We start from the raw sequence: 12,314 nt of genomic DNA, 5'->3' as shown, positions 1-12,314 counted from the left end.
AAAACAACTGTGCTTCAATAAAGAAGCACTAACATGCTGCAACACTGATGTGGCATTTCTTTTTCCCCAGCCAGAATCATTCCCCTGCTCCAGAAGGAAATCTTTCTGCATTCTCTTTCTCCTTGTTGGGCTCCTTTTGGTTCAGTAATCTCTCTATGTGTTTCACAAAGCTGGTCCTTCCTTTCCAAGCTGAAAACCCATCTCCTCCACCCTTGGTTGGGTGGGATCCTACATGACCCCAACAGCAGCCCTGGCACCTCTCCACAAGCCCCCACCCAAGCCAACTCCACAATAAGCAGGACAGAGGGCTTTGGTGGCTTTTATTAGGACCAAAGCCCCTCAGCTGGGTTTGTTTTATTGTCACAGCTAATGACAGGTTCAGAGAGGGCCATGCCATGGCAGGCTGAGGTGCAGCCCCCAAAGCACTGCCAGGGAGGGGCAGCACAGCAGGCAGCAGAGACCATGGCCAGGGGCATCAGCACCTGCCCTGCCGCTGCCTGGCACCTGCGGGATCCACCTGGGAAAAGGAGCGAGATCCGAGTCCTGCAAGGGCACCAAGAGAGCCCTGGTCAGGTATGGGTGGGAAGCACTTCCCTGCCACAGCTCTAATGCAAGACAAACCCAGCCACATTTACAGCCCTCCCTCCACCTTGCCAAGGGACAGGCTTCCCTCAGGTTCATCATCCCATCCCACCCATGCATCTCCAGCCATGGGACAAGGAAGACCTGAGCAGGTCACAAAGGCTAATCCAGGACACTCAGCCCACTCCAGCCCCCTGAAGTGATCCACCTTCCCTCCATCCTGGTGCCCCAACCCAGACCTACCTTGCTCTTTGTCTTGTCCTCCGATCTGTCCTCACTTGGGCACTGTAGGAGAGCACAGGAGACAAAAACCCCTTGAACTCCCCTTGTCTTACTCCCCTTTTGACTCCCAAAAGTGCTGTGTGCTCACCCCAATGTGCACTTGCACATCCCAATCCTGCACACCCCATCCCTGTACACACCTACTCCAAGCAATCCCACACTCCACCATCACTGCCTGCTCCTGGCCAGTGTCCCCTGACATCCCAGCCTGGGTGACTCCCAGGTGCTCTGTGTCCCCAGCTCATCCTCCTTGGCCAACTGGGCTGATCCCCCAGCATGGGCAGCAGGGCAGGGGGGATTCTGCCCCTGTGCTCAGGTGAGACCCCACCTGCAGAGCTGCCTCCAGCCCCGGGGTTCCAGCACAGCAAGGATGTGGAGCTGCTGGAGTGAGCCCAGAGGAGGCCACGGAGCTGCTCCAAGGTCTGGAGACCCTCTGCTCTGGAGCCAGGCTGGGAGAGCTGGGGGTGTTCATGTGGAGAAGGGAAGACTCTGGGGAAGACCTCAGAGCCCCTTCCAGTGCCTAAAGGGGCTCCAGGAGAGCTGGAGAGGGACTTTGGACAAGGATCTGGAGTGACAGAACAAGGGGAATGGCTTCCTATTGCCAGACAGCAGAGATAGATGGGGTATGGGGAAGAAATTGTTCCCTGTTGAGGGTGGGGAGGTCCTGACACAGGTTACCCAGAGAAGCTGTGGCTGCTCCTGGATCCCTGGAAGTGTCCAAGGCCAGGCTGGATGGAGCTTGAGCAATCTGGGATAGTGGAAGGTGTTCCTGCTCATGGCAGGGGGTGGGATTGGGTGAGCTTTGAGATCCCTTTCCACCCAGACCATTGTTCTGTTGAGAGCCCCTGCACAGCTGCACTGAGGATGTGCCTGTGGGGCCACGGGACTGGGGCAGCTGGGTCAGCACTCCTGGAGGGTCCAGCAGCAGCTCCCACAGAGCTGAGCACTGACCCTGTACCATGTACCCCATCCCACACCAACAGCCCCTAGAGCTTCCACAGGGACTGGGGTGCTGGGGTTGCCAGATTGGAACCCTGCCTGCGTGGGAAGTGGGGCAGAGCTTGTCTGGGGGTAGCAGTGTGCTTGGAAGCCACAGGAGGGGAAATATAAGGACACCTGGCCAGCACAGGAACACGCAGAGGGTGTGTGGGCATTGATCCTCCCATGGGCCAAGGAGGGGCTGTGGGAGCAACATGGGGCAGGTCTGCTCTGGATGCTCTGCTGAGGCAGGGAAATGTGAGTGGGAAGCATGGGTAGGATGCCAAGACCTAAATCAGAGCAGCCCAGATGCAGGGGAGGAGGTTCACACACACGCCCCACGCCTGGGACAAGAGCAGGGGCAGCCAGTGCTGGGCCAGGCCTCCAGCAGCTCCTCTGGCTCTGCCATTTCTGGTTTCCTCCCCATTTTTTTCCCCATGAATAAGGAAAAGTGATTTCGAGATGCTTCAAGACCATAAACCCAAGAAGCCCAAGGGTGCAACTCCACAGGGCTGCCCAGTGTCCTCAGACTCCCTCACAACCAGGATCAACACAAAACAGGGACAAACCTCAGCACTGGGAAAGTGGGACCTGGAAAAGGCAGGCAAGGGTTCCTGCTGCTCCTTCCCCATAAGCCATTCTCACCTTTCACATCCAGTCTGCAGTCTACTGAAGCTTCCCCCAGGGGGTTCACAGCCTTGCAGGTGTAGACACCCCCGTCAAAAGGGCCAGGCTTGCGGATTTCCAGGGAGCACACACCCTGATCAATCAATGCTATGTATTTGGGATCTTCCCGGATCTCCATCTGATTTTTCAACCAGATGATTTTGGGCTGAAAGTTTAAAGCAGGGAGAGAAATGAGAAATCTAATTGTCCCCAAAATGCAGCCACCTCTCTCTGCCTTTGCCTTGGCCCTGCCCGAAGCTTGTGGCCACGGTGGGATTCACAGTCAGAAGTATTTTGAAGATCCAAATCTCCCATTTGTGAGCACTAAGCACTGCTCTACCCTTCCTCCCCCAGCACAGAGGGAGCAGGACATGACTTGATTTAAAACCAGTCACTCATCTCCATGCAGAAACACCCCAAATATGCCACAGTTTGGCTCAGAGGGCAGCTTCAGCCCCTTAACCTCAGCCAACCCTAATCCAACAGCACCAACCATCTCCCATACACCTCCAGCCACCCTGCAAAAAACCCCACTGGTGTCCCCAGGCCAAGGTTATACTGTCCATGGAGGAGCCACTGACCTGGGGGAAGCCCCGGACGGAGCAGAAGAGGTGAGTGCTGTAGCCCCGTGTAGTCGTTCGGTCTGTCAGGGGCTGTGTGAACTTTGGAGGCTCCATCATGTCCCGCTGGGGGATCTTCTCTGGCTGGTAAGTGGTTTCTAAGGAAATAATTAATTCTAGCTGAGGCAGACCTCAGGCTCCCAGGCTGACCAACACAGGAATTCAGCACAAGCTACCCCAAACCACTTCTGTTCCCTCTTGCAAGAAGCCAGATGTCACCTGGCCTGACCCAAGGACCTGGCCCTCAGTTCAGAGCAGCCCTGTTTCCTCATCCAATCATGACATGGTAGTGCCCAGGCCCTGCAAGGAACAGGGGGATACTAACCCCACTGTGACACATCCTGTGTGCAGCAGGTCAGACCCAGGCCAGGCACACTCTGAACCTCCCAGTCCATCCCCAAATCTCATCCACAGAAATAAGAGTTGTAGGGAAGCTCTGCAGATGGCAGAGACTCTAGGTCACTGTGTGCTACCAGGGAGCAGGACAGAAAGAGATGGAGGGAGAGCAGGGCTGGTTGGAGATTTGGCCCTGAGCTGTGGGCACAAAGCCAAGGCTGTTCTGCCCCTTCCCAGCTCCTGCTTCCATCTCATCCCAGGGATGTCCATGCCTTGGTTCCTCCAAGGGACTGACCATGGCACAAGCTTTCCCCAGAGGAGAAATGAGGTGCAGAGAGGGGGCAGGGGACCTCTGGACCCTGGGGGTGCTCAGCCTCACCCCTGCTGGTCTTGTCCTGGGGACCAGCCCAGCAGCATCAACACAGCTCCAAGGAAGCCCCAGGGGCCCACTGGTCAGGACCACTCTTGGATACCACCCTCCCCAGCCCCTCAGCCAGGGACATGTCCCCACTTGTCTTCTCGATGTAGGCCACCCCAGAGGCTACAGCAGAGCTGTCACTGAGCCCACAGATGTTCTCGGAGAACACTCGGAAGGAGTAGGTGTTGCCAATGATGAGGTCGGAGATGGTGCAGCTGGTGCGGGTGCAGCGCTCCAGCACTGTGAACCATTTCTGGAAGGAAAAAAAGGAGGAAAAAAGAGAGGAGTGAGGAATGACAGGCTGTGACAAGGATGGAGAAGGCATGGGGTGGGGCAGGGAGTGCACCAGTCCCTCTCCCATCAGGGCATCACCAGCAGCAGGAGTGCCCAGGCTCACCCCACTCTTCTTGTCTGACTTCTGCACCCTGTAGCCCTTGATCTCAGAGTTCCCATTGTCTGCAGGGGGGGTCCACTCCAGGGCCACATTAAAGCCCCATACATCCACCAGCTTCAGGTTCTGGGGAGGGCCGGGTGGCTCTGCAAACACAAACGCCCTCAGGGTGACATCCCAGTTTGCTCCCCCCCCCATTCTGTACCTTGACCATCCCTTGACTTTGCTTTTAATCTCTTCTCACCCTGATGCAGCACACAAGGGATGAGAAGCTGTGAGGGGCAAGGCTGGCAGAAACTCTGCATCCCCAACCAGAGAAGTTCACATGCATGATCCTGTTGAGGATCCCACTGGAACAGGGACTCCAGAGCCCCTTGCCTTGTTGCTCATCTCATCCCACCCAAAACAAGACCTACCCAACTAAGGAGGAGAAATGAGCCCCAGAGTGATCCTGGAGGGTCCCATCCTCAGCTTACCAACCACCTGAATGTCCAGGGTAGCCTTGTCCTCGGCTCCGTTGATCTGCACGGTGAGCTCGTACTTGCCCGAGTCGCTGCGCTGGGCCTGGCGGATGTAGAAGATGGTGTCCCGAGCCGTGTTGCGGATGTTGATGCGGTTGGTGTCCAGGGGCTGCCCTCCCTTGGTCCAGCTCACCTCGGGCTGCGGCTTTCCCTGGAGCAAAAGGCAGGTCAGGAGCCACTTGGGCACATGGTCCCAGCAGGTCCTGCTGGGAAGGATGGGTGGCAGAGCCACCCCGCTGTGTCCAGCGAGTGCCACGTCTCCCATCCAGTAGCCCCTGGAAAAGAAGCTACAGCTGATTCCTGTCAGAGTCACTAATGGGAAGCCATCAGGCTCCAGGGATGAGGTAGGAACATGCTGGCTCCCCAAGGTCCTCATATGGAGCAAGCCCAGCTGTACTTGCCAGGGCACAGCTGTGCTCTCATGGCCCAGGTGCTGAGCCCAGGCTCCAGCTTAGCACAAGGGCTTGAACTCAGCATACAGGGAAAATTCATGTCTGGAGCACAGCCAGCACAGAGTCCAAACTGTCTGTGAGACATGTCATGCACAAGCCCCTCAGCTCAGGGACCTCTCACTCCCTCTGCTTGCCCAACACGTTTCAGAGCCAGCTGCCACGGTGGAGATGCTCTGGTGATGTCCCAGACATGATGAGAGAGATAGCCCACCAGTGTCAGCATTGCTCCACCATCACACAGCCCTGGGGCTGCTCTCCTCCAAAGGCAGCTGGTCCCCTCTAGGGACCCCAGGGCTGTGCTGTGGGGTCCCAAGGCATGTGGCCAGATCCTGGCCAGGAGCATGAGCTGAACTGGACTTATCGTCTGAGCCAGTCCATATCCTGATGTGTTTGGGGTTGTCCCACTGCAGCACCATCAACAAAGATGTAGCAGGGGGAAAATGGGATCTGGGCAGGAAGAGGAGAGAGATTCCCACCCCATCACCCACCCTTGGCCCATAAGACACAGCCACCAGGCCAAGTCAGAGCACAGCTGGACCCATAAGCTAACCTGCAGGAGGTAATCTGGAGTGAAATGCTCAGCGGATGAAAGCCCAAATCACCCACGTACCTGAAAGGGGATCATGATGTTCACAGCATCCCCCACACGCCTGATGTAAGTCTCCCGCAGGTGCCGAGGCATGCGGATCTTCGGGAGCTCTGGGGACAGAATTCACATTGGGAGACAAGGAACTCCCATTCTTCAGCTGGCTGACCCTCCCCATACACACCCCTGCTTGGCCACCAAGAAAATCCACCTTTTCCCTCTCATCTCCTGGACAGTTCTGCTCCCCTGCAGGGCTGTGCTGGCCTATCCCATTGCCTGCACCCCGGAGTGATAGCCATCCCTGAGATCCCAAGTCACAACCCAAGGGCAGCATTCTGATGGATCATTCACCCCTCTTCATTACTGCCCGCCACGGAGACAGCCTGGCCTCAACCAGAAGAGCCACAACTTGTATTGTAACAAGGCAGGGAACAGCATCTTCCAGTTGGGAAATATTTCTCCCCCTGACTTTCCGGAGGCACACAGCCCAGCTTTCAGCAAGGACAAGGCTTGACCTCCACCTTCCCTGTGCAGTCCAGGCCTCTGAGACACCAAGGAGGTGCCTGGTGATACCAGAGTTGTGGAAGCCTAAGGCTCATGACAAAGGCAAACGTCCCCAAGGAAACATAACAAAGACAAGCAAAATCCCCACTGGATAATGTTCATGGAGCATGTCCCCTTCCCAGGGTGGAACAGAAGCTGTACAACTCTGCTGGCTCAGTGATACCCAGGGATCCCTCTGGAGCCCCTCATGAAGGAGTTGGGAGTCTGTGCCTGGGTTAAATGTGCACGAGCTTAACCCTGGGGAGAGGGCCTGGCCAGAATAAGCCAAACAGCTGTGAGGGCTGGGCAGGGAGGCCCGGCAGTCCCAGCTGGCCCTCCCTGACAGCTGAGACGCTCTCTGCTCTGCTCGTGCTGTGATTCCTGCAGGGATCCATCCCCTGTGCTGCCACTTGGGCTCATCAGTCTCAGCAGGGCAGGGAAACCGGAGCTCAGGGAGGAATGTTAATTCATGGACGTTTTCCCCAGCTCTCCAGTGCCTCTCTCAGAGGGACTGGGCTGGCCAAGGTCAGTGGCCCCCCAGTGACAAAGTGCCATGGTGAGGAAGGCCTTTTTTCCTGCCCTTGTTCCCTGCAAACTGTGACTCCCATACTGATCCTTCATCTGGTTTCTCCTTGTCTCTCTCCACCTCTCAAGCCCACTCATCCCACCTGTTGTTAATGCTGTCCCATTGCTGCTATTTAAAATCCCCTGGGGTGCTATAAATGAACTGGTGAGATGAACAAAATGCAGGCCTAGAGAAAATGTGAAGGCCAGGAGGCAACAGATGGGGAGGGGAGGAGAAGGGAGAAGAGAAAGGAGAAGGGAAGGGAAGAGGGAAGGGGAAGGGAAAGGGGAAGGGAAAGGGAAAGGGAAAGGGAAAGGGAAAGGGAAAGGGAAAGGGAAAGGGAAAGGGAAAGGGAAATGAAGGAGCAAGACCCAGTAGATCAAGTTGTGTGGGGGTCTCTCAGCGTTTTGGGTTTTACACCTGTACATGTGCCTGGGACAAAGCTCAGGCAGCAGGTACAGGGCGTAAAAAGCACAAGCTGTGCATTTGGCATCTCATGCCAGTCCCTCACACCCCAATTTTCCCAGTTCTATGAGGTTTGGTGGGATGGTTTTGAGATCTGAGGTGAACAGGCGCAGCCACCACCCCAAAGCCAAATTCACCTCCTCCGAGCACACTGAGAAGATGGACCCTGCAGGACCCTTTCCATGGGCTGATAGTCTTCTCCAAGCCTTTTCCTATGAAAAGCTGGTGGTTCCTGGAATAACTTTTGTTAGTATTACTATTTTTAAGCAGCTGAAAAATCTGATGTGTTGAATAACAAGAAAACTTGAGCATTAATAATTCCTCCTAGAGGGAAAATGACTCTGTATTTGCTGTTTGGCGAGTGCAAACAGGCCCTGCCCTCCTGCATCAGGCTCTGCACACTGGCAGCACCCCGAGAGGAATCTGAGTCTTGCTAAGCATGGGAGCAACTCATTCATTAGCAAGTTCAGCATGATTAAATTTCCCATGCTCCAGACAACCAGCTCTTGACTTCCCTGAGCTAAATAAACAAAGCTGTCCAATGTGTGCCGTGGCATATTCAGGATATGACACCGCCAAGGGGAGGAGAAGTGCTCAGGGGGAGGTGGTTTCTGAGCTCTTGCCATTAAATGGGAATGTGCCTCTGCCTTTTGAGTCCTTCACCCCCAGATTTTCAACATCAGCAAGATTGGAGAGGTCAGGAAACTTGTCCAAGGGAATTGGACACAGTCACTGAGAATAACATCTGTCAAAGGCTGGATGGGACCTGTGAGAGGCTGCTCATGCTGCAGGGATAGACAGAGATTTCACACAGAAATTGTGCCCTCAGGAGCAGTACTCACGGAGGATCTCCCTGATGAGCACTGGCTGCTCCAGAGTGGCCGGGACGCTGGTTCCGCTGGCACTGACAGCTGTCACCCGCACGTGGATCTTGTCCCCGGAGCTGAGGTTTGGGACAGTGTAGCGGGTGGAAAGAAAAGGCTCCTGGTTCACAGCTTTCCAGTCTGAACCTGCAACAGACACAGCACAGCACTTTGGATGCGCCACGGATAGACAGACACACCCTGAGCAGCAGGCTCAAGGCCCAGAAGGTGAGACCCAGAGCCAAAGAATCCTTTCCTTGGAAATGGGGAAGGATTTGGGGCACCAGCAGAAAAAGGAACTTTGGTGGGGAGGCTGGCCATTCCTGCCAAGGAGTGTGGGGTATGAAGTGCTGGCAGGAGCTCAGCACTGGAGCGTGAGGACATTTGCAAGCAAGAAAAGGCATCGGGCCAGAGAACATCCCTGCTGACCAGGTGCATTTCTGAAACGAAAGATCCCTGGAGCTCCCTGCCAGCCACTCTGCTCCTCTCACTGCCCCAGGACAACACTGGGGCTCACCAAGGCCTCCACAAACCCCTCCACACTGAGCAAGGTCTGCTTAGGACCTGCCCCTGGCCGGATGGACCTCTCCAAGTGTTCTTCCTGCTTGTAAGGGATGTCTCAAACTCAACCTGGAGCCCAGCTCTCCCCCAGCCCCAGCTAATCTGGTTTTACCATGTGCCAAAACTCTCAAGATGTTTCTCACTTAGAAAATAAACTGCCCCAGTCCCCCAGGGAGTGGGTGTGCCAGGTGGGCAATGCGAGTGACCCACATATGCCAGGGTGTGCCAACCTCCATGTGCACCTTCAGAAGAAGAAGGTTTTCTTGTCAGTGCCATTGGAACAGCCAAATCCCACCAGATCCTCTTTCCCTTCACCACTGGCATTGCTCGAATCAGCTCTCACTCAAATCTCACAATATTTTAGCCAACTGGAGTCTTATACCAGCCCAAATACAGCAGTCCCGTGGCCCCTGGGTGATGACAGAGGGACTGGAGTTCTCCTGTCCTCCAGCAGACCCAAAGCAAGCCAGGAGAGCATCCAGACTGAGCCCTTAGGGTGGCTGTCAGACAGATCCCTCCAGGAATGGCTGCATCTTTCCTTGTCCCATGCAAGGGCCTCCTCACGCATCCCACCCAGTCGTGGTAACCTCTCCACCTGCAGCCCAGCAATGGAAGCTTCCCACAGCCAAGAATGTGTCCATCATGTGTGTCACAAGCTAAACAACTGAGGATCAAGTTCCCTGAGGTCCATGGGCCACCTGGGTCTCCCAAACCACTCCAGCCCAGCCTCCCCTTGCAGATCCCCCCAGCCACACAGACCCTTCACTCTCACCCCAAAGCCCAGCAGAGCTTCAAGAGAGTGCCCAAAACACAAACCTCATCCACTCACCTCGTTCTACCTCCCAGCAATACAACTGGACAACCATGGACAATTGCTGGACAGCTGCTGCCACCTCCTAGCCCACCTCCATCCACCACAGCCACCTTCCTTCCAGACAGAATCAAGTCTGCTGATACATGCCCAGGACCCTTCCCTTCCTCATCCTCCCATTTTATCCCCATTCCTTCCATGCTTCATTTTAAGCAAACATGGGAGGGTTGAACTTTTTCCTCCTGTTTTCTTGAAATACCATCCCATCCCCAAGTCTCTGCAGATCTGGAGTTCATCAGAGACCATCCCCAGAGGTTGTTGGTCTCTGCTCCCCCCTAGAGCTAGACACAGCAGTGACTCTAAACCTGCTCCAAGCCCCTTCTAAAGCCATCACTATTGTCTGAAGGCAATGGGATTCCCTGTTCCTTCATGGAAAAGAAATAACCATTCACGTTTGGGCAAAGAAAGGGAATTATTGCTGGGGGAAATGCTCTGCTGGGTTCCATCCAGCTCCATCCCATCCCACAGCCGTGTACCATCTCTCCATGCTCGCGAGGCAGGAAAGACCAAACCTACTTCCATCTTTGCAGATCTCCACCACATATCCATCCAGGCTTGCCCGGCCCGTCTGCTCCGGGGCTTTCCAGGTCAGCGTGAATGAGTTTTCACTCACTTCTTCCACAGCCAAGGACAAGGGGCAGCTGGGTGGCTCTGTAACAAACCCACAGTGGTGACGGCAGGGCTCGAGTACCGGGGCTCTTGGAGGGCAATCACTCAACCTCCAGGTCTGTCTTCAGTCCACCTAATCCCCAGCCCTATCCCACTGCAAAAATATCCTTGATGACTTCATCCCCCCATCCCTTCTCCCCGGCACATGGCCTCTACAAGCCTTACTTATGTCCCCTCCCCACTCCAGTGTTCCCCACTCACCTTCCTTTGGTTTCTCCGGTTTAGGTTCAGGGGCTGGGGCTGGGGGTTCAGCTGGGGGAGCTGGGGAACCTTCTGCAGGCACTGGAGTCGTTTCTGCTCCAGCTTCCGTGGGGATGGGAGCAGGTTCATCTGTGGGGGCTGGGGGCTGCTCCGGGGGATGCTCAGGGGCTGGGGGCTCTTCAGTAGCTGGGACTGGGGCTGGGGGTGCTTCTTCCTTTGGGGCTGCTCCTTCCTTCGGGGCTGCTTCTTCCTTCGGGGCTGCTCCTTCCTTCGGGGCTGGCCCTGCCTTTTTCTTGGCCGCTGCTGGAGCTGGTTTTTTGGCTGGAGGTGCAGTTTTGCCGGTCATTGCTGGCAAGGGGATGTTCTGGGGTCTCTGCTCTGGGGTCTCTGCTCTGTTTTGATGTTCCTGCTCCAGACAAAAGATCTCTCCTCTGGATCTGGGGTCTGGCCTCTGAGGTTGGGGTCCTGGCTCAGGACCAGCAGTCTCCACTCAGGACCAATGGTCTCTGCTCCAGGACGGCTGTGCTGGGAGGGGGGAACCAGGTCACTGAGCCAGAACAGAGGCTGGGTGACTTTTATAGGCTTTGGCTGGCACTTGTCACCTCCCTGCAAACCAATCTGCCTGCGCAGGCGGGACTGCCAGGAATAGCCACCCAGGACCTGCACATTCAGCAGCCCCAGCTGCCCCCTCCTATGGGATGGCAGCACATGGGCCCGGCCCCCCCCAGCGGCCCCCTTGGGCTCACTCAGGACTGGGTAGGCCAGGGCCAGGTCACCTTTCTTTGGGGACATGGCTCCTGTCCCCAGCACCAGCACCCCTCTGGCTAAGGGCTTCCCCCCTCCACTGCCACCTCCTCAGCCATCCACTCCCTCCCAGTCCCCACAGACTCTCCCTGAACCCTCTCATCCCCCTTGCCTTCCTTAGCCCCTCCATTAACATCAGACTCGCCCCCCCAAGCCCTCTCTGTTAATCCTGCATTGACCCCCACCAACCCATCTGCTGCCCCTCAGATCCTCCCACAGTCCCTGTGACCCCCGACCCCTCTGGTTCCTCTGTCCTTCTTCAGCCTCATACCTAATTCCACTGGGTTGGAAGAGGTTGGAAGACAACCTTTGAGTCACCTGGACCAACCCAGCTGCCCATACCCCTAACCCACATTTCTGGGGAAGATAAATCACTCCCCAGCCCCATGCCATATTCTCCAGCCTTTGTTCTGCTCAATCAACCATCCTTGTCCATGGAGACAAGGTGTGTCATGTCACCCCAGAACTCGTGACCAGTCACCCTACTGTTACCCCCAAACTCAGATTCACCCCAAATCCCCCTAGTGACCCAGGAAAGCCCCATTAATTCTCTGGGTCATAAACCACCGAACCTCTCCTTGCTCCTGTTCCCTTCCTTGCCCTCATGCTGTGCATGAGACACTACTAGAAGTGTCTCTGTATCCCTAACCTTCCTGCAATTAGAGTTGAAAGAGTGTTTTTCCCATTTTCCAGCTAATTCCCTGTCTCCAGGGATGCTGCTCTGAAGTAGCCAAGCAAGCCTTGCTCTCCTGGGTGCTGGTCCACGGACTCACAGTTCTGTGGTCCCCAGGAAACATCTCCAGACATGGATGTCACGGTCAAGAGGCATCTCTGAGACAGCCAGAGCATGAGGCATGTTCCCTGCCAGGGCCAGATCATCCCAGCTTTGCTAACAAGGGGCTGGCTTTCCAGGTGGGGGGAGCTGTGGTCACCCAGGAAT

At 55.8% G+C, this 12,314-nt stretch overlaps 1 protein-coding gene across 1 annotated transcript in view; it reads right to left on the bottom strand.

The window, feature by feature from the left end:
- Positions 1–344: 344 nt before the first annotated feature.
- Positions 345–12,314, bottom strand: part of MYBPH (myosin binding protein H) — a 26,254-nt gene continuing 14,284 nt past the window's right edge. The window contains exons 2-12 of the mRNA XM_053964081.1: positions 10,571–11,095; positions 10,217–10,351; positions 8,248–8,415; positions 5,857–5,945; positions 4,750–4,945; positions 4,280–4,419; positions 3,976–4,135; positions 3,090–3,226; positions 2,488–2,674; positions 826–867; positions 345–543 (exon numbers count right to left, since the gene is read on the bottom strand). Coding sequence (XP_053820056.1) covers positions 857–867; positions 2,488–2,674; positions 3,090–3,226; positions 3,976–4,135; positions 4,280–4,419; positions 4,750–4,945; positions 5,857–5,945; positions 8,248–8,415; positions 10,217–10,351; positions 10,571–10,916 — 1,569 coding nt within the window. The 5' untranslated portion in view covers positions 10,917–11,095 and the 3' untranslated portion in view covers positions 345–543; positions 826–856. The remainder of the gene's footprint in view (positions 544–825; positions 868–2,487; positions 2,675–3,089; positions 3,227–3,975; positions 4,136–4,279; positions 4,420–4,749; positions 4,946–5,856; positions 5,946–8,247; positions 8,416–10,216; positions 10,352–10,570; positions 11,096–12,314) is intronic.

This window comes from Vidua chalybeata, chromosome 24 (assembly GCF_026979565.1).
Source record: "Vidua chalybeata isolate OUT-0048 chromosome 24, bVidCha1 merged haplotype, whole genome shotgun sequence".
In the NCBI taxonomy this organism is placed as follows: Eukaryota; Metazoa; Chordata; class Aves; order Passeriformes; family Viduidae; genus Vidua; species Vidua chalybeata.
Note: the sequence above shows the minus strand (reverse complement) of the source record. Positions and strands in the feature narration are given on the sequence as shown.